The sequence below is a fragment of the Sphaeramia orbicularis genome, chromosome 3 (genome assembly GCF_902148855.1).
Source record: "Sphaeramia orbicularis chromosome 3, fSphaOr1.1, whole genome shotgun sequence".
Taxonomy (NCBI): Eukaryota; Metazoa; Chordata; class Actinopteri; order Kurtiformes; family Apogonidae; genus Sphaeramia; species Sphaeramia orbicularis.
The window spans coordinates 37,351,417-37,376,133 of NC_043959.1; the positions used below are offsets into that span (position 1 = coordinate 37,351,417).

General features: G+C 39.5%; 1 protein-coding gene across 1 annotated transcript; it reads right to left on the bottom strand.

The window, feature by feature from the left end:
• Nucleotides 1-12,522: 12,522 nt before the first annotated feature.
• Nucleotides 12,523-16,081, bottom strand: irx3a (iroquois homeobox 3a). The gene is made up of 2 exons (XM_030131151.1): nucleotides 15,566-16,081; nucleotides 12,523-14,968 (listed from the first exon to the last, which is right to left on the bottom strand). The coding sequence occupies exons 1-2, from the start codon at nucleotides 15,782-15,784 to the stop codon at nucleotides 13,877-13,879; spliced, it is 1,311 nt and encodes a 436-aa protein (XP_029987011.1). The 5' UTR covers nucleotides 15,785-16,081; the 3' UTR covers nucleotides 12,523-13,876.
• Between the last annotated feature and the right edge of the window lie 8,636 nt (nucleotides 16,082-24,717).

Here is a 24,717-nt window from a genome sequence, read left to right on the forward strand (position 1 = left end):
ATGAAAAATCTCGTCTTAATTTAGGATGTGTCACAGCAACAACACAAACATTTTCTGGTCTATAATTGTGAATAAATGTAGGCAATAAAGGGTTATATCCACTTTTACTTTCATTCTTAACCCATAATTAATTTTCTTCAAGTATATTAGTACTTTGTAATCCATGTGATGTTTTATGATGTTGCTCGTTTGTCCAGGACAACAGATGGAAATTAGTTTCTCTGCTAAATCTGGTGCATGTGTCTTGTTCTTTACAACTAATGCCAATACACACTGTCCTGTAATTAAATAAACAAATACTGAATAAAGACCCAGTGTTACTTTTATCGCCGTTCACAAATAAATTATTCATAAATATTTAACCTTTCTTAAGTGGTTTACTGCCATTTATTATAATATTATCTCCTGTATTTTTGCAATTTTCAGTGTAAATAATGTATTCTCCAATATTTAATTCACTGATCATGTAGATGTTCATAAAAGCTCAGAGTAAATTCAAAGGTTATTATATCAAAATAGAGAAAACTGAAGAAAAAGTGAGTTTTTCAATAAAATCTATCATTAACTGAACATAAACCAGCTGTATCCATCCACTGTCATTGATCCACCTCCATGGGTTTTACTGGTGAATCAATGTTGTAGAAGATGAAGGTGTTTCCATGGTAACTATGGAGCCTCTGAATGTCCAAATGGGTCATATCTGATGACTGTGAAAAGATAAACAACTGCATTTTACCTGAATTATTCACATGTATTGATAGCATTAGTGGATCAACAGGTATTAAAAATTTAGATCAGAAGATAATGTTGGTCAGTGGTGGATGTTTGGGTCTTTATGGGTTAAGATGCAACCATGTTTTGTTTCTCAACATCAGCAAAGTTTTAAATACAACCTTCTGGAACAATCTCCTGCACAACACTTCTGAGCAGCTGTTTGGATGTGGTCAGTCAGCTAAAGGTCCGGGTCATTAACACGAACCCGGGGCTTTTTCTGAGTCGCTGCAGCTCGTCCACACGGTTGATCTCCGTCGGTTTTCCATCTCTGGGGTCGGTTAGATGGCGACAACTTGTGTAATGCCATCAGCAGCCTGTCAGGGCTAATTAAAACACACATCTACAAATCTGCCAGCAATTACTACACCCAGAAACATTTGGTGCCACTCACAAATTTTAGGCAGAAAAAGCTGTGTTTACTGTGATAGCTTTTCATTTTTCAGAGCATTGCCACAAAACAAATACTGGTTAGAGCCCCGTTTGATACAGCAGCGTTCATATTTATTTTAGATGTTGCAAAAATGTAGGCATTGGGAGACATGATAATGGAATCCAGATTTTGGCTCAATTTAATTTGTAGCTCTGTACGGAGTCATCTCATTTTAGATTATAGCCCTGTATAAACTGTGCTGCTGCTTGTGTCACTCAGGGTGATTTTTTTTTTTTTTTTTTTTTAGTGTTTTGTGTCCCAGTCATCTGGATGTGTTTTTCTGTCTTTAGCAGAGTACACTCTTTATCTACATCAATTCCAACCCACAACCTCATGATCATGTGGTTCATCTGCTTCGCCCAGTGACAAAAACAGCAAAGTGGGCCATTTGTATGCAAATGTAGAGATGTAATAAAAAAAAAAAAAAAAAAAGTTCCCTATCTTTTGCCTACCACTGATAGCACGGGTTTAAAGTATGTCAATGCAAAACTCTGCGATATATTAGTTGTCTCTTAACCTGTAAACAAAACAAACAGACTTAATAGGCGTGAGTCTATTATAAACACATTACAACCAAAATGCATGCTCTCTCTTCCACAGTAATAAATATGAATATATGCCCACTGGCCCAAAAGCTTCCAGTTATGATTTATTCTTTTTATCTTGAATTTTTTAAAGTTATTTTATGTTTTTATATTCAGGTGTCTAGTTGTCTTGAGATACACAGAATTAACAAAAGCTCACTGAGGTTTGTGTGGAGCATTTAATTTCTTTCGCTTGCTATTGTTATTCAGTATCTATTATTTGCAACTTCTTTTTTCTTCTCTTTTCTTTCTCTTCATGGTTTTCTCCAACTGCATATGAAAACAGACAAATTCTTAGATGACACACCACTTTAGATTTAGGCTAGAATGAGCGTTCGTTTTAGCTCCTGCATCAACAAGCTGGTTTTATTTAATATGTGTTTGACTGTAATCACATGTGGTGGTCACCCTGGCTTATCAGCTGTTCTCTCTTAGAGTTAACTACAAAATACACTGCCTTTACTTATTTATTTATTTATTTATTTATTTATTGCTTTTTCTGACTACAGAGCCAGAAAATCATTAGAGCTACTCTTTAAGGAGGCTTTACTATGTGTGACTCAACCAAGTTTATTGCATGTCTCTCTGAGTGAGAAAGGGATAGTAAAATTATGTTTGCAATCTATGTCTTGGTTAATGGAGTCAGTGTGATGTTGATTTTGTGAAATACAATAGATACAGTCGTGGAAAAAATTATTAGACCACCCTTGTTTTCTGCAATTTCTTGTTCATTTTAATGCTTGGTACAACTGAAGGTACATTTGTTTCAACAAATATAATGACAACAACAAAAATAGCTCATAAGAGTTTAATTTAAGAGCTGATATCTATCCATTTTCCATGGTTTTCCAGATAATGACCAAAATCACTTCAGTTCTTACATTAATAGCTATGGCATTGTACTGCCAAAAACAGTGCTTTTAGGCATTCCATGTTTTCTTTTCTGTCTGTTTTAGTCACATGATACACACAGGAGTTAGTACTTGATTGCATAACCATTGTTTCTGATGACTTTTGATGGTCTATTATTTTTTTCCATGACTATATGTTATTAGTAGAGGTGAACTGACTCAGAATGCAACATTGTTCTATACACTGAAGCTAAATAATACACAACCTTTAGCTTCATAATAAACAGAACATTTTCCTCTTTTCTTTTGCTAAAGTGGACATAAACATGACATACAACTGAAACTAGTTAAAACATCACTCATATTGGTTTGATCATAAACCAAAGTACCAGAGTAATTCCAGTTTCTACACTGTACCTGGGTGTTGAAGTGACTCTGCAGGTCAGAAATAGTAGCTGCTTTAGCAGTGGGAGCGCTGGGAGTGTGGAGATGATCCCTGTGGGTCTCTGAACAGAGGGGCTGGAAAGGAATTAGTGAAGAACACCTGTCTGTCACTGATGGATCCCCTCCTTCCAAACCCCAGATGGATCTTAGGAGCAGTGGGCCCCATCATAACTTCCTCCTTCCTCTTTCCCATTAACACTAATGTTTTTTTTTTTTCTTCTGTCTTAACCCCTTAGCCCCCATATTCCCTTACCCTGCATGCCTGGCATTCAGTAGGGGGTGGGGAGGTGGGGTTGTTGGAGGAGGGTGCAGAGGGGGGAAGAAAGGGCTGGGGCAGATTAGTTGGATGGCCAGCTGTGTGCCAGCTGCGTGCCAGCAGAACGCTGAGTGGCGTGGAGAAAGGCCTATTATCTCCCACACGCACTCACTCTCTCTCGCCTTTCACACCCTAAACCTGGCCCTGCGAAATCAGGCAGACAGATTCTGCTAAAACCATCACTCCTCTTTATATATGCATGCGGTCTGCTCGTGCACACACTCAAATCTGTGCTCACACTTATTTTAAGAGGTGCACATGGAACTATATTCCCTTCTCTGCCCTTGTCTTTGCACACACACACACACACACACACACACACGTGCACAGATGATTCCAGGAAGACTTCTATGCCACCCTCTACGTGTCACTGTTTCTGACACACAGAACTAAACAAGTCATTAGAGCACGGGTCGGATCATCCATACACATAGTCCTATCTGTCTGCTCTCAGTCAGCCAGCCTATTGCACAGCAGCTGGACGCCTCTCACTGCTGGTAGGATATAAGCAATTAGCAAGGAAGACCTTTTAGCTCTGCCAGCTGATTTGCGTCCAGCTTCTGCATATGCCTGTAATTCACTTTGACATTTCATCTCCTCACTTGTCACAGTCTTTATTATGTATTGCCACAATATAAACAATAATGATGAAGTAATAATCAAATTGGAGGCAATATAATCATTCTGTTTTCCCATGCGCCAATGTCCACTGGTTGAACCTGTGGGAGACAGCTGATGAGTGAGCTTTCTTGTGTGGAGTGGAGGTCTCTGGAGAACGAGTGGAGGCAGCCGGGGGGAGTCTTCCCAAGTCAGCCCAGGGGAGATAGATGACAGTTACACTACCCTCCGGCCAATTAACTGTCATTCTAGCTGTTGGTTTAACTTGCTGACCTTACCTCTTTTCTGCTGTTTGTCTTATCATTTCCGGCAAAGAGGACCTCATCTGTGTATGTAAAATTGACCGGTGACCTTCAGGGAAGAGGAACAAAGGTCACAGTTCATCTGCTGTATATTTCTTTTGCACGACAGCAAATATGGTGAGGAGTCTTCTGGGAATTAGGGGGGAGCAGGAGGAGAGAAGTCCTGTGGGATTGAAAGAGAGCTATCTGTTATTACTTCCAATTACTCCCCAATCTCCCGCTCTATCTACCTGTAAAATGACATTAGATATGGCTGTTCTCATGGTCCTTTGCAGATGAAGGCTGTGCTTCTTAGTGATGAGGCCCATGGGAGCTTCAGGTCCACACTCCTTGCCCTTAAGTTATTAGCTAACCGAGCGTACTCACAGATCTGAGCGAAGTAAATTTCTCCATGATTTGCATGGGTTTTGTCTTTGACAGGAAGCGTAGACATTAGTGGGAGGCAGCTGAATGCGGCTGCCATGTTTGTCCCTTGGTGAGCGTAGGTTTGAGCTTTGTGTGTGAATAGGGGTACAGTTCCAGTGAGCGCTGCTGTCTTAGCATGACAACAGAGGGGGGCGGATTGTACTGGCCCCTGTGCGAGGGAAGACGGTGACACAGTACCCACCCCTCTCTGTTTGTGAGAGCGCCACTTCATTGTGCCCTTGTCTTCACTAAGGGACAAAACCTAGAAAGCCTACACAGCTGGAGGTGGCAGGGAGCATTCATGCTGAATGCTTGGCTTGTTCAGGCACTTCTCTGCCTTGTGTGTCACAAGAACCCACTTCCTACTTCCTGTGTCTGACAAGAGATGGGTAAAAGGTTTTGCTTTATATTGTCCAAACTGTCTGTGTAAGGCTTTGATGACTCAGGCTGGTAATTATTCACTCAAGATACCGCAAACTATTCCTCTCTGACTGTTACATCAGCAAAAAGTCTCACAGTAATTAAATTACAGTAATTACAGTATTGATTAGTGCCTTACACTGTCCCTATAATTATGTTTTGTCATCTCACTTTGTTAAGGTGTGACTTGTACTGTTTGTTTTTCCTATGTAAATTTCAGCTGTCACTTTGGCACATATTATTGTACATTTGTGCTACCTCAGATTTGATTAATGTGTTTCTTATAACCTGTCAACACCATTTTCCTCTACAATGTCCTAAGGCAAGTTGTCCAGGTGGAATGGGATAACTTTCCAAAATCTAGATGAAAGATATTTGGCTGACAACCACATTTGGCTTCAAATATTTCCTTCAGCATACATTTAGTTTTCTTATTATAGACAACGCACCAGTTTCTCCTCATGCCACTGCTGAATCACTCTCATCGCCCACCCTTTCATCGTCTAATAAACACTTACAAAACAAATGCGTGCATGAATGCACACACACGCACATACGCACACATACACACACTGGTGGCATTGCACTCACCATCTCTCATTTGCATGGCAATGCCATTATCTGGCTGTGGGGTGTCACGCATGGAGTGGCTGACAATGTGCCTGACAACAAGTTTATCTAATCACAAAGAAAAGTTGAGAAGAATAGAGTACATTCTCTGCCTTCTCTTTTTCTCTTGCTTTTGCATATATACTTTAAAACTCTTCATGGTGTACCAGGAAGCATGTCACTCCTTGCTCATCCTGTATGATAGACGGTAAATCCATTATTTATACCCCTGCGGAAACCCACGGTAAACACTTTGAATAAACATATTATTATTACTGTGCCTTACTGCGCCTGTCTTCTATTTGTATCATTCTCTGTCATGTCCCTCCACTTTCTATTTTCTTTTTTTTTTTATTATTATGAAATGTGTTTATTTTTACTAAATTTGCTCTAAATTACCGTAACCAAATGTGCAACTGCAGTCTTGACAGGGACTTCCGTGGAAACAGAATCTATACCCTTGGTGGGAGTAACATAGTTAAAGCCAAATAAAAATACAAAAGGTTGAGCTGCTTGTCAGTATTCATTAATTGCAGCAGATATTGGATTCTATGCAGACACATTACTGCAGACTTCAGGCATGGACGATTATGGAGACTATTGGCTGAACTGAAGAGAATCAATACCAGGGTTTACAACTTAGACACTGGTAGGCATCATCATTACACAGCGAAGCCCTCTCACCTGCTGTTATCGACCTTCATCTCGGGTTTACAGCTGCAGCGAGCGAACGCCGGGCTTGTCTGATGATGTCATATACGGTTGTGTCTGTGTGTGTCTGGTTTGTAGCAGCAAAGCAAACAGTACCTGTCTGGGTCATGCAGTAATGCGGCGGGATGTGAATAGCCCTATCTGTGGTATCCGTGTTTGAATAAATCACTGGAGGTGGTGCATTTCAAAATACAGCTTGATGATAAGTTGGAACAGCCGTGTCCAGTGCTAGTAAAGTCTCTGTTGTTCCTGTGTTGTGCTGATAAGCAGTGCAGCTCTGGGTGGCTAAACAATTTCCTGTACATGGTTCACCCCTACCCAACACTACCAGAACAATGATTAGCGAGAATTGCTTGCTTACACAAACCAGATTTTTAGGAATTCAACACCGCATGAACAGGCATAATATGAACATATCTGCACACATTTATCTACAGTGTTATTTTACTATTTTGCACAACTTAAAATAAACAAAAAAAAGACATTCTGTTCCTAAATCAATTACAATAGAAGCAGTCAAAGCTAACAGCACTAATAGACTTTACAATGATTGTGTAAGATGGAAAACTGCAAAGGAACCCAACAAGAGAAGGGTGCAGTATAGTTAAGTTTTTGTTAGTTTTTGTTTTTTTATATACATTCTTATTTCTCACACACACACACACACACACACACACACACACACACACACACACACACACACACACACACAATACAGGCATCAGGTGCAAATTCATGCAGTCATTACTTAGTTTCTGATATAAGGCCTATTAAAGATGCATCATGGATACTGATTCAATTTAATTTAGCTGTAAACTGTGAGCAGGAATCTAAATCAATCTTGCTTCTCATATTACCCAAGAGAGACCGGAGTCAGTTAAAGACATTAGACTTTTTTAAAGAGTTTCATATTGGCAGTAGGCAGGCTCAAAAGTGAAAACAGTATATAAAAGTGCACCTCATATCCGTAGTGTGCGGCACTGATAGGGAGGTGATGGATATAGCCAGTTGGAGGCTGTGAAAATGAACTCCGACTAAAGGGGATGTGGATCAAAGAGAGGGACAGCACAAGTGATCATCGTTAGACTTCCTGCACACCCACCATCTCCACCACAGCTTACTTTACATTACCATTATTAAAAAGGAGAGGACTCTCTTAATAAAGTCTATTAATCACACCAGGGGAGTCGGTTCATCGGTTCACCCTCCTACAAGGGTCTCTAATCAATCAAGCTCGCTGGTAATGTATTCATGGGAGATGTAAGAAAGGACTTGTTTGACAGTGTTCCAAGGAGGAAGAATTTATTAAGTTCCCTTTACCAGTCAGCCAGTCCTAAAGAGTCATGAGAACAAACCCCCCACCCTACTCCAACCTCATCCCCCCCGCCTGGAACTGTGAATAAAAGGGCCTTCATAATGTATGAAGTCTGTACAAATATTGGAAACGTCCAAAATATGTCCTCTCATTAACAGTGATGAGTGAAAGTTGGAGTATTGGCATTTGTCAGATATGCTCGGAGTGTAAAGGCACTGTTGTACAAGGCCTCTGCTGTGTCGGGTGATGTAGAGACATCACTCTCTTGCGATCCTCTCAAAAGCTGGAGAAAATGTGTCTTATTAGTTCACACGAGGTGGCGAAATTCTGTGCTACACCGCTGACTAATGTACAAAGCTGAGAAAGCGGAGTGCTGATGGTTTGCTGGGCCTCTGTTAGTGACGTGTGAGTGAAGAGGGTGCGGAGAGGGGACATCAGGCTGGTAAAATCATGCAGCTGTTGGAAGCAGCCATGAGGCCAAGTACTTTTTTAAACACTGCCCCCCCCCATCCCTCCCTCCCTCACCCCTTACACCCCCACTCATCTCCCTGGTGCTTTATAGGAAGATTAGCAGGGTAATGAGATGAGGGAATGCAGCTTTGCATTAGAAATCTGTAACAATTTTCCTACAATATAGTCCTTAAAAATCCTCAGCAATTTTTGTTTACAAGATTATCACAAATAATAACAATCACCGCAATGTTTTTTTTACGACTGAGAAAAGTTACGTATGTACACATGCTAGACCTAACACATGACTTATGAAGCAGGCTGCATAAAAAGCCCTTATTGGCTTTGCTTTGTCCTCAGGAAAACCTGAAAGAGAGCTGTGCTTGGCTTCAAAGCCGCATTTCCATAATTGTCCTGTAACTCGGGTCTGTCTGAAGGAACTGAAGGGGGCTGAGAAAAGCACAATCTTTCAGCTGGGTGAACGGCAAAAAAGCCCCAACGCCTTCTCCCTCTGGCCTGTCAGCCTGTCGCCCCCTTCCCCACTTGTTGCCTTTCGGATTCAGTGAAAGAATTCCTCTCTCTAACCTCCATCAACAAAAGGCATGAAATCAGTGCCCTCCCTTTCTCCCGCTTCGGCCCCAGAGAATGTCACTCCTCCTGGGCCTTTTGTCCTTTGCTCAGCCCAGGGAAACACAACAACCCCTCTCTCTCTCTCCCTGCTCCCTGGCTATTCTTTAACATGTTCATGCTGCACTTTCACTTACATTCTCAATAATGAATGCACCATAAAACATGCAGTAGACACAGAAGTCGCATATCTTTGGCAGGGGTAAAACTGAGCCTTCCACCTTCTCTTCTTTCAGCTCCAGAGTGTGACCGCTGTAACAAGTTGCACTGGGGTTCAACTGGGCCTGCGGGCCTGCGTATGAAGGTATGTGGTGTGTGGGACATGTGCACCCGAAAGCAGATCCCCTCTCCTCCTGTGGTCAGCTAACACATACACAGGCTGAGTACTTGCAGAAAAAAAAAAAAAAAAAGGGCAGCCCCTCTCTGGGCCTGGGCAAGCACTGGGTGGGGGCGCGGTCAACAGTGGCTCATAAAAGGATTAGTCCACCGCACAAAGACAGTGGGCCGCTTCTAAGCCCGACTAGATCCACAAAGGAGGTGACATTTGCCTGTCTCGGTGGCAGGAGGGGGTGTAGTAGGGTGTCCAGGATGGAGGGGGGGAGTAAGAAGAAGAGGAGGAGGAGGTGACACTATAGTGGTGGGGCTACAATGACAGAAGGGGTGGATGAGGTGAAAACACAAGCCTGACCCTTTTTATTTGGAGCGGCCTCCTCTTTCACAGTCCACCTCTGGTCCACTCCAATGGGCCGCTCCACTGTTTATTTACTCCAGTTTTTTTCTTTTTTTTTCCCTCATTTGCCCTCTGATGGCTCCATTGGCCAGGCCCTTCTACACCTTCTACCAGATCAATGAACGAAAGACAGATTAGATTTCCTTTTTAGACAATCCCATCTTTCTCAGATTTTTCATTTTCTGAATCACTTTTCTACTGAGGATGACATAAGCAACATGATTGGATCAATAAAACACACTACATTTTGCTGATTTATTAATTTATAAATAATATCTTTGAATTGCTTTAAATCTGGAAAACCAATTGGATATTTTTAAAGCCAAGAAAAAGTATGCCTGTAATATTTTAACTTCTTTCAGTCATGTTGCTTATTCCTTAAGTGTTTTTTTTTTTTTATGGTTGAGTAGCCTACCACAGCATGCCCTGCAGACTCTAACCATTTAAAGGCGGCGTGGACCTCGAAAATAAGAAGAGGAGTCAATGTTGATTATTGCTCATTAGCCAGGAGAACATCCACTTAACGTGCGAGGAAACACGAGTGACACACATATATACCCCACTGGAAATGGTCCCCGTGTAGCTCAGAGCGAAATGTTGGCTAATGCATTCCATTTGCTCTTTGTAACCGGGAGCAGGTTGGACACGTATGGCGACATAAGCAGGCATGATTACTTTGTTTCTGCAGAGGCATTTTAATCCCTAATTTCATGCACTGATCAGAGGACAGGCCCTGAGCTCCAGACACAATCACTGTCCCTTCAGTAGCATTTCAACTCAATCCCACTGATCAAGTTTTTTTTTTTCTTTCTTTTTTTTTTTTTTTTTTTTTTTTTTGTGTGTCTTGGCCCATCAGAACCAAACACCCTGTGAACATTCAGGAAATAAAAATCATTAGGCTATTACTTAGTGCCCTTACAGACCCATTTTTATTTATAGAACATTTTATTTGAAGTTGGCTGCATTTTCATAGCATCAAATATTAATTCAACCATGATTTTTTTCTTTTTTGGCTCATATTGGTGCGTTTACTTCCATTTTTATTTTTTTTAAAATATTAATTTCAATGCTTTATTTTTCTTTTGTAGGCTTGCGTGTTATAATATCACAATACTGGTCATTTAAGGTTATAGATAAAAAAAAGAAGAAGTGGGTGCTAAAAAAAAGAAAAAGAGGAAAAAAAAAAAAAAGCAGTGTTACATCAGTCAGCTGGCTGATTCCACTTATGAATATGCATCGCGCCGTTAGATGAGGCTCTCAAGGAAGATAATTGATTAGACAGGAAGGCAACATGGTGAGAAAAGCTCCAACCAGCTCCAGAGTCTTTCCCCAGACTGAGTTGGGGTTTGTTTAAAGCGTATCTCAACCCCAGTGAGGATACGGCTGGAGCGAATCAGCGCTTTTTATCTGCTGTGCTGCCTTCAAATGCACTCACTAAAACATGTTGTCCTCACTGACCATCTGAGTCTGCAGTCGAGGAATGTGTCAGGATTTTTTTTTCTTCTCAAGTCCGTAAAAAAATAACTAGAAATATAGAAGTAAATTTAATTTAAAAAATAATATCGACAAAATTTGATGACTTTCGTTCGGAAAAAAATATTTATTTATTTTTGGGTGCTGAAATGTTTTCTTTTTAGTCGTTGAAATATAAAAATTACTTCCATATATATAATAAATTCATTTTTTAATTTTAAAAGTGGTTTGTAAGACATCTATGCCTTCTATATCTTTTCTAAAAATGCGTTTATTTTAGTCTATTTTTTTTAGTGCTGAAATTAATCTAACAGGACTTTTTTTTTTTCTTTCTGAGTTCTCTTTCTATTTTTCCTTTTCATGTTGATTTTTAACAATCCCAATCCATTTTTTTTTTTTGACTGATTTAACTCACGTCAACGACGAAACTCGTTTTTTTTATGATCACTTTAATTAACAAAGTGTTCAGTTTAGATTTTTTTTAATATCTAAAAATCTAGTTAGTAAATAATATTGAAATTGTCAGTCTTTTGGTTTAGGTTTTGTGCTATATTTTGCTTGTTTTTATCTTCTGGTAAGTACAGTGTTCACATCATGTGGTCACAGAATAAAGCCTTGAACGCTTCAGGGATCGATAATGTAGCAGATTTATGACAAGTAAACCCAAGAATCAAATTTTATATCACACATGATTGCAAAATTAAGAGTGGGCCAAACAAGTGCGACAAATGAATAAATAAATAAATAATGCTGAAGCTGCATGAGAGTGTGTGGAAGTGCACCAGAATAAAGCTGACTCCTAGTGTCTGTAGAGGGAGCTCCAACACAAAGTTTACATAAAACTTCCTCTGATAAGGACTCATGCATGCAAATGATCACATCACGGAGAAGCAAAATAAATGATGTTATTATTAGTTCCACAGCGACAATATATTACAATTAAACCAAAGAGCAGAGTTAGTTGTGCAAAATGTATGATGTATGCGAAGACCAAAAGCACTACAAATTGAGCATGATGAGATGTGGGAGTTGCACTACAAAGCCAAAATCCATCTTCAGGATCAACTAAACCGCTGTGGCCAAGCAATAGTGATCCTCCAGCACTTATTCATTACTTAAAGTCTCTTTATACACCGTACAATTTCAGACGAAAATTAATGAAAGAATTATTCATTTTAATGCGACCGCTACGCCTCTATAAGGATAATCCCACAACATTAATATCCAAATGTATGCCGCAATACTGGCTAATTAGCCTTAAGTCCCTCCACTATAAAAGTACGATAAATCCCTCTCGAATATTTACTTATCACTGCCATGGAGGATGAAGTCTGCGCCCCAGGCTGTCCACTAACACACGCACACACACACAAAAAAAAAAAAAAACCAAAGCAATGCACCCCAAACTGCAAAAGCATAACAAAAGCAACCATCAAAAGCAGCTGTGAAAAACCAACCATTTCTTAAAGTTGCAGCAGTTCATTTATTAGCCAAAATATAGACTTTCTTGTACAATTTGGTTCACAAGTATGTACATATTCTTAACTTTATATACAAAACATTTGAACATCAAATCCTCACAGAACTTACAAAAAGAAAAGAAAAAAAAAAAAAAAACTCACAGACTACAGGTTCATACATTATTACATTAGCAGTTTTACACGGGACATGCTTACAATGTAAGTATACAGAGATGTATTATACTTATTTTACATTCCATATTCAAATTAAAGGAAAAAACACAAAAAAAAGGGGGTGAGGGAGGGAATGGGTGAGGGTTTATGTTGGAAGAGAGAGCCGAAAGAACCTGCGCTGCTTGGAGTCGGTTCTGAGGCCTGAAATACACAGGGCTAAAATAAAATAATAAAATAAAATAAAATAGAAGTGATCTTTTAAAAAAAAAAATGAAAGAAAAAAACACAGTAATAATAGCCTCGTGAAGAGCTTAAACACAAAGAGATATAAAAGTGACAATTGCCTTTCAACAAAAAAAAAAAAAAAAAAAAAAAAAAAAACAGCCTGTAGTGAATTTGCATTGAGCTCATTTGCATGACCAAACAAGTAAGTGTAACACAGGCCTTGACGAAGTAACACAAGCGCACACAGGGAGAGAAAATAATACCATAAAAAAAATCCTAGAATAAAAGCTAATTTGGGTAAATGTGGCATTTAAAAAAAGAAAATGTGATATGGCATCAAAAGAAAATTCCCAAATGTCATTAACTGACAGCGTCTTACCATCTTTAAACTGTGTACAAAGCTGTTTTCAACAACTTTTTTTTTTCTTCCCTCTGCGTCCAAGGCACTAGATCTCTCTGAAATAGTGACGATGAAAATTAAAAATGCATTAATTAAACTGCCTTTTCCTGGGTTCCAGTGCATTTTCACAACTGGTCTGTTTTAATGGGTTCAAGGCTGTGTGTAAACCATTAAATACAAGCACATGGGCCTCGATATCATATGACCTATAGCAACCAAATGAAGGAAAACAGGGTGAGTGGGTGAAGGGAAGGGAAGGGGGTTCAGAATAGAAATTTTTTACTCATTTTTTTCGTTAAATGCGCTCAGATCCGCACTTGTTTTGTCGCAGTCACACGCACACACGCACGCACACGCGCAAACTTACGCACAGTTTTCAAGCTCTAACATTGTTAACACTGCTGATCTGTGTGGCCTAGACAGGAGAGGGGGAAAAAAATCCACGAACAGGCAACAAAAAAAAAAGGAGAAAAAAGGGGGAGGGGGGGGGTCTAAAATAATAAATGACGGGCAATGGACTAGTGTCTTTGTTTTTGTGGTTATTTCTACATGCGCGTCTCAGTGTCGGGGACATGTACCTGTGACTGGAGTCTCTGAACTATGACTCTTGTCCTCCGTTTGCCTGCTGCTGTAGAGGGCCAGACCCGTGGCCGTGGCCTGGTTTGCCAGCCCCAGATAATGATTGGAGTTCAGTAAAGCCAGCTGATGCGCAGAGAACGCGCGGTTTGTCCAGTTCTGAATTTTTCCAACGGGACAAGAAGAGATGAGTCTGTGAGGGGCCAGGATGGTCTGCGCGGCCGGCCCTGCGGAGTTACTGCCGTTTATTTGTGGTGATTTGCGTGGATTGTCAGGAGCCGTGGCTGTCTCTGCCAAAGACCAGATCTTTGGCTTCTGGGCTGGGGCAGGGTTGTTTTCTGAAGGGGGTGAACTAACAGACACCGGGTTGAGTTTGAGTGCTTCTCCGTTTGGCTGAGACGCTTTGATTTCCAGAGATGAGTGGTGGTTGTTGTGGTGGTGATGGTGGTGGTGGTGGTGGTGGTGGCTGTGGAAGTGTTCTCCGGCTCTATCCACGTCTTTGCCGTCTTTTCCCCCCACAGCTTTTAGAAACCTTTGGTCGGACTCTTGTAAATCCTCAAAGCCGTCCGAAATCTCAGAGTCACTTCTCCCGTCGAGTTTTAGATCTGAATGTAGGTCGTCCTGGTCATCCAAGTCGTCCTTGTTCTCGATATTTTCCGTGTCGATGTTCTCCAGGTCGATCTCCTCCTCGTCCTCCCTCTTGTCACCCTCCTCCTCCCCTTCGTGGTCGCTGGTGTAAACATTCCCCTCTTCATCGGTGCGGTTCCGGGGCGCCCAGGTCATCTTGTTCTCCTTCTTTAACCTCCTCCTGGCGTTGGCGAACCAGGTGGACACTTGGGTCAGGGTCATTTTGGTGATGATGGCCAGCATGATCTTCTCACCTTTGGTTGGGTAGGGGTTCTTGCGGTGCTCACTGAGCCAGGCCTTCAGGGTGCTGGTGCTCTCCCTGGTGGCGTTTTTGGGTCTGGACGGGTCACCAAACTGATACTGGCCATATGGGTAAAAAGCAGGGTGATGGTGGGCAAACCCTGGGTGTTGGACCCCCGGGCTGTCTTTTAATTCATACTGAGCACCCTGAAATAAAAAAAAAACAAAAGAGTCAGAATGAGTGGGTTTAGCTTTCAGATATTAACACCACTTTGACTGTGAATACACAACAGAAGAAATGAAAATACGCACGAAAACAGCAGGAAAGTTATTGAAAGTGCGCAAATCAGACAAAATAATAAGCTTTAATGCTGCATCCTATAAACATAAACACATAAAAAGAATAAAAGAACCCGTTTTTATTTATTTACATCAACTTCCAAAGACAACACTTTTATCTCCCTGCTCTTTTTACGCCACTTTTACCGATTAACCATCACGCTTTGCATCACCGGATCGATTCTTTTGCTGTCACTTTTCAGGACATTTTGTGCCACCACCAACTCTCAAGTAGGCCTACAGTGTGTTAATGTGTCACTTTTTAACCACTTCAAACTATTATTTTTCACACAACATTTAAACAGGAAACTTTATCCCGGTGCGTAAAAAGTTTGGTGTTAAAAGTGGAAATAAACCACAGGAGCGTTTGTTTACTTTTTGTTTCTTCTTCTATTTCTTTTTTTTTTTGTTTCCCCTCAGTAACATAACTTATTGATGGCACTGTGAGTGATCGGAGAGACTTACCAGTTGATTGAAAATGGATATATCGTTCGAGTAGGGCAGAAACGCTCCATAGCCCTGCGCTGCTGCGGCGAAAGGAGATCCATACATAGTGGAGAGGACGTTGGAGAGCGCGCCGGACGGACTGAGCTCTGTCCCGGCCCGGGCGTTGCTGGCGATCCCCTGGCGCTCCGGCGGGTATATCGGTCGGATGTACTGATATCCCAGCTGAGGGAAAGACATGGTGGTAGGAAGAGGGGGAAAAAGTCTGCTGCGATCACACAAAGCAACGGAATTGCCTCGATATCCACTTTTAGCCTACTGTGTGAGCATGTGAGCAACAAAAAGGTGCGAGCAAGACAAGTCTATATTTCCTCGGAAACAGCCAGTGTAAACGATCCGGTTGCGCCCCTTATTTCTTCCTCTTCGTCTTTCCACCCTCACTTCCCTATTGATCTGGATGGACTAAGGTCAGGTCCTTACAGATTGCTTTAGATTATTGGGACTCCCTTGCTCAGATTGACATTTCTAGTCGTTTAGAAGCCCCTCCTATTTCTCAAATCTCACCCCTCTCATACACACCAAACAGCTCTCTCTCTCTCTCTCTCTCCCTCCCTCCCTCTCTCTCTCTCTCTTTCCCTCTCTCTCTCTCGTGGATAAGTGCACTGACGTCGCGAACGCTTATTTCAATGGGTTCTCAAATCTCATTTTATGGCTCGCCAATCTATTTCATTTGTTATTTGTTCGCGTCTGTCCTGCCACATTTCGCCGTTAATTCGCACATTTTTAACCATTTGCGCATCGGTAAGTATTTTTGGCGTCAGTAGTAGATTAACTTTTTTTTTGTCTTTTTTTTTTTTTCTTTTAATACACATACGCACTCGGGAAAAAAAGTTTTCTTTGTTTTCCACTAAACTCGAAGGACGGTTAACTGAGGAAAAAAACAAACAAACAAATGTATTAATTTCCCACACTGACATGCACTTGCATTTAATAATTAAAAACGCGCAAAACAAATGATAAATAACAGTATAATGATCCAAAATTAAAGTTTATTCTAATGCTTTATTTGTCGCTGTATAACAGTTTTAAAGTTGCGTTTTCTCCACCGGATTTGAGGTGTTCAGGGCTTTCTGGTGTCAGGGAAATCTCCCCCCTTTTTTTTTTTTTCTTAATGTGAGACATCAAACGGGTCGCATGTAGCCACTTGACTTCAGAGACTGAGCTGATGATAGGCGCATTACATTGTTAATGAAGACTAAGTGTGAAGGAGCAACAATGATATGGAATACACACTGGAGTGGATTGGGCTGTGGAAATGTTTATTCAAGGAAACACTTTACTGACACACGATAATAAAAGGGTAATAAAAATAAATAAATTAAAATAATAATAATAATAATAATAATAATAATAATAATAATAATAATAATCAACAAAGGGTTCATAATCCACTAAAAAAATAAGACGGTCATCTAAACATATTGCATCTTTTTAAAAAAATTAATTTGATAATTGTGTAACTGGTTGTTTCATGTAAATAAAACCCACGGATTAAAGCAAAACAAGAGTCAGAATTGAAATTCCATGAATCAATATATAAAAGTATGTAGGGGACAATCATAATCGCATTTGAACCTGACTATATACCAGCATCTGTTTTGTTAATCGTTTGCAAAACAACTTGAGGGGCTGAATTATTATTATTTGACGCACTTTATCTGAGTGTGGTATAAAGTCTTAATGCGATATTGACAGCGACAAGAAATCTCATCAATCTCACTTTAGTTTTTGATAATGCGATCCGGGTTTCCAGGAACTCTGAACTTGTATAAACCTTTAATCTTCTTTTGGAGCAGATAGTTATCATTGTCTGGGCCGGATAATAACAACTATAATTTCTTATATAGAAGTACCCATAAGGATACGCCTTGTTTCTGTAAAACTCTGCCCTGATTCAGTGTGTGTGTTCTGCGCCGACATCCACCCTAACCCGGATTATGGGGTTATTAATTACATCGGCTTGGTGGTGCCATCCGACCGGAATGGTAATCACTACATAGCAGTCAATAGCACGCTCACACTTAACGCTCACACACACACACACACACACACACACACACACACACACACACACACACACACACACACACACACACACACACACACACACACACACATCGACCTACAAACTGAGGGGGTCCAGACAGTGAAGAGAGGGGTGGTTAAAGATAAGTATGGTATTTGACTTTAGATACACAGGGGCATAATAAGTGTAAAGAATAAAGTGGAGAAATCTTTATTCTGAGGCTTTAAACATCACATTGCAGAGAACAGAGATAGAGTCAAAGTGGAGTGTGTGTTTGTAAACGAGAGGAAAAGAAGAAGAAGAGGAGGGATGGAGGAGAGGGAGGGGGTGGGGGAGAGGGAGAGGGAGGGGGTGGGGGTGGGGGCTACGTGGCCGGAGCGTATTAAAGACGAAGCAGAGAATATAAATCCATGCGTCCCAGCCCCTTCTTGGTGTCCGCTAAAAAGCCAAACCGACGCGCCGAGTACGCATGGACACGTGTCTCATCCCTCTGACCAGGTCGTGCTGGGGCGCCCCCTCCTCACACACTCCTCCACGGGACTGTGTCTGATTTATTGCCTCCAATCACTTTCACACCGACGCGGGAAACTGGCGTAGCCATAAAAGCATTAAGACGCAGCTCCAGCCTCTCGTTAGAAGTGTCTCAGTAAACAGTAAACTAACCTCTGCTTGACTTACACGCGCGCGCGCACACACACACACACACACACACACACACACACACACACACACACGCACACACACATATAGGAACAGGCCAGAATTTAGAACTGCACAAAATGATCAAATACTGCAATTTTTACATTAATAATTTTCAAAAAAAAAAAAAATCCTATTATTATTATTATTGTTATTATTACTATTATTATTATTAGAGGTAAATTAGTTTTCTTAATTCTTGTGAAGGAATGCTGGGAGCGCGCCGGAGCCTGTTTAATTTGTAGGTGCTGTAAAAAGAGGGCAATCACACGCGAGTGACTTGAGGGCTGTTTTGTTGAGAGCTCTTTGACGGTAATTATGCAGATGACACAATTTCACATTCTCATAAGCAAACATACACGGCCTATCGCTCAACAGTAGTTCCTTATGCAATACACAGGGCACCAGCGACATGTCGCAAATGATGAACCAAGGCGCTGCAAAACAGGCGAGATCAAAGGCTTCAAACAGAGGCACTTCACATTACACATTTGGATCTTTTCCATAACGCCCCGGTGACAGAGGGAGAGAAAAAAAAACAAAAAACAACTAACACATCTCTTATCACACATGGAATCAATTTTAAGGGAGCTCTTACTGATCAACATGGGTTAATTACAATGACGGATGAGGATGTGACAAGAAAATACAATGAATGACCCTCGGATGCTTTTAAAGAGTGTGTAAGATTGGCACAGATATATATGAGATTGTTTTTTAACTGCAAAAAAAGACCTTTTTTTTATACACCGGCCATCATTTCTATGTTTAGTTTTATGACTTGAAGTTATTGCTGAAAATAATAGTCAATACAGCAAAGTGGTCATGATTTAGGGCTCTTATACGATATAGAAAAGCAGCTGGTCAGTTAAAGCCAAATATATAAGGCGCAGTATATTTAACAGAGGTAAAGTAATAGAAGTAAATGTCAGAACAGAAGAAAAGTCTTAGTGCAGTTCATAAAACTGACTTTAGGTATTATCCTGTCTTATTACATTGAAATGATTTTACACTGTTGGGAATATACATCACTGTTGTTGTTAATCAGAAAGGTTCCTCAGTGGGCTTCAACTTAAATGTGTAGTTAACCTAGAAACTAACAGTGCAACACATTCAATCTCTAAATATGCTCTGTCAAACTCATGTCCCATTAGGGTGAAATAAAAGGCCAATAAATCTTGCAGTGTTTAAAGAACAGTGAAGCTTAATCCAATAAATGAATTAGTTTCAAAAATTAATTGTTCTTAGCAGCAGAAGCAAGTGTACTTTGAAAATACATTCAAAGTTTAATTTTTATACTGTTAGGATAATTTAAATGGTATGATTTTAATTACATTACACCAACCAATCATGCATATTAAATAGATAGCCTTGGCCTAACTTTGATTTGCATTAGTGGCAAAGTAAAGCATTTTGGAACCGTTCCTCATGCTCACACCATTTGGAAACAAATTAATAGTCAATGGACTGCAACTTATTAAACTAGGTTATGACAGTGAATCAAAGCATGAATTAACACATTACCTTGCAAATGTTTTACATTTGCTTGTTAATTTCAGGTTGAATGCTTTTGCTCAAAAATTTTTAACAGTCAGTCAGCCTGGCCATGAGTTGAAGGAGGGACACAGTTTGGAGTTATTTCAGTATGTTTTCATTTACAGGTGGGATGTAGAAAAATATATAAACTACTAATATCACCACCTGGGTGTGAATATGTTAAAAGTTTGTACAGGTAGTAACTGTTGGACAGACTGAGTATGTACTTATAGGCCTTTAACATCAAGTTAATATCCCTTAATGACTTTCTGCCATGTCACCCTAATAAAGTTAACACACCTATAGAAACCTTATGTGACTGTGATACTCAAAAGTTACCTCTCTGTTTAATTATTCCAAATAATACACTTTTACGCTGCCTATATGATGCATATTTGAAAATATGAGGGACAAAAAAATAACAGTTTAAGTTGTAGAGGCCATGATAGGACAGTGTATGATACCCATTTAAGAATTAGTGCATTTAAACATATGAAAATTACATTTAAAGATCTTGTATTTGCAATTAATATTGCCAGTGTTTTATATTTGATCACATAGTCTGTATTAAACTGAACTAAGATGCATCATGTGTCTAATTCACAGAGATATGACCACTATTAATGGTCAAATCAATATATTAAAATCATCATATTTATTGTATATATAAGATTTAATATAACCATTAAGTCTTTAACTAGGGCATAAATAACTCTATTATAACCCAGTGCTCACTTTGTGGACATTTGTGCTTGCGCTTTGTGGGAGCCTTTAACAATACTGCATTGAAGGTGAGTTTTTTTTTGTTTCCTGTCTGCCCACTCACTCTCACTCCATCTGCTGCAGTTTCCCCTGTATCAGTAACACAAGGCATTGATTTTACGGTAAAGTCACTTTGTAAAGGGAATGAGTAACTCTGGGCCCCACTATCACTGTATTACACGGGTATGGCCCACGTAACAAGATGAACATTGATTCAGCATTACGGATGATCGATAATGAAATAAGTAACTTCAGGGCCAAATTAAAATGCAAGCTGGCTTGATGCTGCCAGGCTCTGTGAGAGGTGACAGCAGGAGAGAGAGAAGAGGAGGGAGGGAGGGAGGGAGAGGGAAAAGCACAGAGTGGAGAAAACACACACAGAGGAGCACTAAACTGATGTCTAAACACTTTTATACACTGCCCTCCTTATAGATGCACTCTATGGAGAGTGATGATGATGATGCTTTGAGGATGTCCATAATAATCATAACAGTGATTATTAATAAATTAAACAATTCCATTATCAGCATAGACTTCCCCTACTACTTCATATTTATTTTTCCACACATGTACAGGCTATATAAGTTTATACCGTTGCAGACACGGTCTTTTCCTTTAGTTGTGTTAAATACCTTTAAAATAACAACATGCATTTACAGGTTATTTATGTGTATTCAGTTGTTATGTTTCAGGCTGGTTGAATCATCAGTATCGATGTGCTTGATCTTTGATTTTCTGAGGCATATTCATCCACAGAGGCGAACATTATAAAAGATTACTTACCATTTGTCATCATTGTCCTCCTGCCATCCCAGTGAGCTTTCGTTTTCCACTTCTTTTATGTTTATTTGCAAGACAGCTCCATTGATCCAACCCAAGAAAAGTGTAAATGAGCCCGTCAGCCTAGAAAGATCATTTATATGCGTCACTGAAAATATACTAATGATCTTAAAATTCTTTCAGCAGATCATTGCAGCATTTTAAGTGTTTTTATATATATATATATATATATTTATTTATAGTTCTCGCTTGCATTCATAGAACATGACTCGTGGCTTTGTATTCCCAGTTTCCCCACTGCATCAAAACTGTTCTGCTCAAGGCAATACCGAGTACTTACCATGAGTCTCCTCCAAAAGGTCTATCCGATCTATTCTTTCTCATGAAGGCATAAATTGATTTCTCTCTTGTTGAGTGTCTTGATCCGGTGGTAGCCAGTGATGCCCCTCTGTGGCCCCACTACTACTGCGATCAGACAAATATCACTTTCCCAGCACTTCTGGCCTACTGAGCCAGACAAAGCCTCAGTCTTTCCAGCTGTTGCTGCTGCTGGTTTGAGGCCGGAGAGGAGGCAGCTGTACCAACACGGATGAGCACAGGCTCGTCTGTGTGGTGGCCTGGACTTTGCAGGGGTAGAAGGTAAATGGTGGCAGGTGGACAGAGCCAAGATATAGTTCAAAATCTGGTCATTGGCTGCTGTGGAACATTTTTTTTCTGTCATACTGAAGCCGCTGTGCATAAACAAGGAGAAACTTTTGTTACAAGTTTGGAAAAGTAGAGGGTCAGTATCAACCACTGTGACACTAATGAGTAAGTTTTTAAAAAAGATTAGGAAAGTATCACAGTTTCAGACTTTCAGGAAGTGTTTTGCTAGTGCTCACAAATTTTTGATATAACAAAAAATACATGTCGCAGCGACTAAAGGAATGTAAACAAATTAATATCTGTTTCAAGCTAAACATGTAATTGCCTTAAAATGGAAGGAGATTCAGGGACCTACCTCTGGCCAATGGATTACAGAGCTGTCATCTAATTTGGCGCTGGAAAAACTGATTTACATGGCAAGAGGAAAGGTTGAGGACTTTTACAAGATGTGGTTTTCTTTCCTAACCTTCATGAATAACTTAAATGTGCACATGCCTAGAACTGGACAAGGACCGTTGCAACCACCTTTATGACCTCAAAATAGCTTATTACTAGTTCTGTGGCTAGAGTATTAGTACTGTGAAATAGAAATAGAAATGAAGAGGATGACCAACTTATGGATTTATGATGCATTGGATATATTTGTCTGTATATATATTAATGTTCACTGAAATGTGTGTATGCTCAATATGTAATGCACATCCTGATATTAATAACAATATTTATTTTTATTCACCTTAGATCTTATTGAAGGTGGTAGGAGGGGGGTTAAAAAGGATTTTTTGTTTGGCGTTTATGATCGTATGTTCATTAAAATCGAAAATCAATAAAATATATTTGAAAAAAACAAACAAAAACACATAATAAATGTACTCTTCCAGTGCAACATGGAAACATGAAGCCATCCCTGCATATAAACTAAAATATGACTTTTAGAAGAGAATTGAAGAGTAGTAGTAACAGCAAAAGATGGGTTACATTTTAAGTTGATTAGATTTTAACATTCTGATTTAATTGTTGCCCATAAACTTTTAATAATCTTTGTTTTTCCTCTTTTTATACATATTTATACGCATCACCTTTGATTAAGTGCAATGATTACATACTGAGTTCCACTTATACTTTATTTATTAAGAATAAATCACATTGTCACAATCATTTAATGAAAAAAAAGTAAAAAAAAAAAAAAAAGTATTCCAACAATGTATATCACGAACATGGAATATTATTCTGTTAAGTATTAATCTCCTAACATGATTTATTAATACTGAACTCATCTGTTTTTTTAATAGTCATATCATAGGTATATTTGATTTGAAGTATTGAATTTTTATTTTTATTAATTTTATTTTTATTTTTTTTTTAGGATTTAGGCTTCAGTCACCTTAGTGTCCCATCTAGCACCACATATCAAATATATTCGGTGAAGTTAAGCAATAATTGCAAAGGGAGTGAGTCAGAAAGAAAAATATAAAAGTACTTCCTGGAAAAAAGATCAGCAGCTTTAACGATGTCATCATGAGAAAATACCTTTCGCCTTTTGAGTGGTGTTTCTGTCACCTTGTATTTCACTATCTAACACTCTATTTTCATGAGTGTCATCGGGAGCTATAAGAGCAGATCCTGCGGTGGTATGTTATAGAGGTCAGTGGGTGTGGATCTTGCTTTTATAATCAGTCCTATTGAGTGGCTCAGCATGCCAGTGGACTGAGGTCAGACGAGACTTTACAAGCAAACACTTAAACCTCAGCAGGGCAGCTTTGATAAGGAGTTACCCACCTAAACACTGTGATTATTAATGACGATAGTGTCAAGCAGTGAATGATACGACAAATGAGCAGATGTATGTGTCTTTACTTATTTCTAAAAGAGCAAACACTGGCCCTCTGTATTATTTATGGACCCTCAAACACTGGTCCACAGACACAAAACCCTGCGTGTGTTTATTTGCATGTAAAAGGTAACATGATCATTAATAGATGCCTAGAACGTTAATAAAAGTGATATTGCATGAACCTGATTTCAATTAAATTTAATGTTTGCAGCTGATATTTATAGTCCCAACAGGAGTTTTTCCACTAGCACCACCTTCAGGACAAAATATCTGCATGGAAATGAGTAATACAAACACTAATAGCAAACTTCATGCCTTTAAGTAGATGAACTCTGAGGGCTTTAATTTGAAAAAATGTCATCACAGTTTCACATGTGATAATTTGTGGTTTTTGAATAAATGAGCTTTTGTTTGATAGTGAATGATAGAGGTGAGAGAAGACAGGGTTTGAGAGAAAAACATGACAATTGTGCATTATTGGTAGTATTTTTAACCACTCGACCACATCAGAATCATTCAGGTTTTAAATAACTGGATGAAGTTTTACCAATTTTTGGTATTTTCTTCTTCCCAGATACTTCTGATTGTACTGATTTTTTTGATTCTTCCCACTCCTTTTTGAGCAGTACATATTGAATTTGTTTTGTTGTTGCTAGTGTACATGGCAATTGCTTTTTTGTCTTGATCACTTTTGTTTATTAATGTATTTGCTCTGCCATTAGTTCCTTTAACATAAAAGATGTTCAATTTTTTCTTCTGCCCAAAACAAATGAATGAATGAATGAATGAATGAGTTTTTTTCTCCAATTGTCAACAGGCAAAACTGGCTTA

Excerpts from the sequence above, each read along its gene's own strand:
- irx3a (XM_030131151.1), bottom strand. The coding sequence starts at position 15,784 with ATGTCTTTCCCTCAGCTGGGATATCAGTACATCCGACCGATATACCCG. Across the intron at positions 14,969-15,565 it reads TATCCATTTTCAATCAACTG|GGTGCTCAGTATGAATTAAA; the intron begins GTAAGTCTCTCC and ends TTTTTATTTCAG.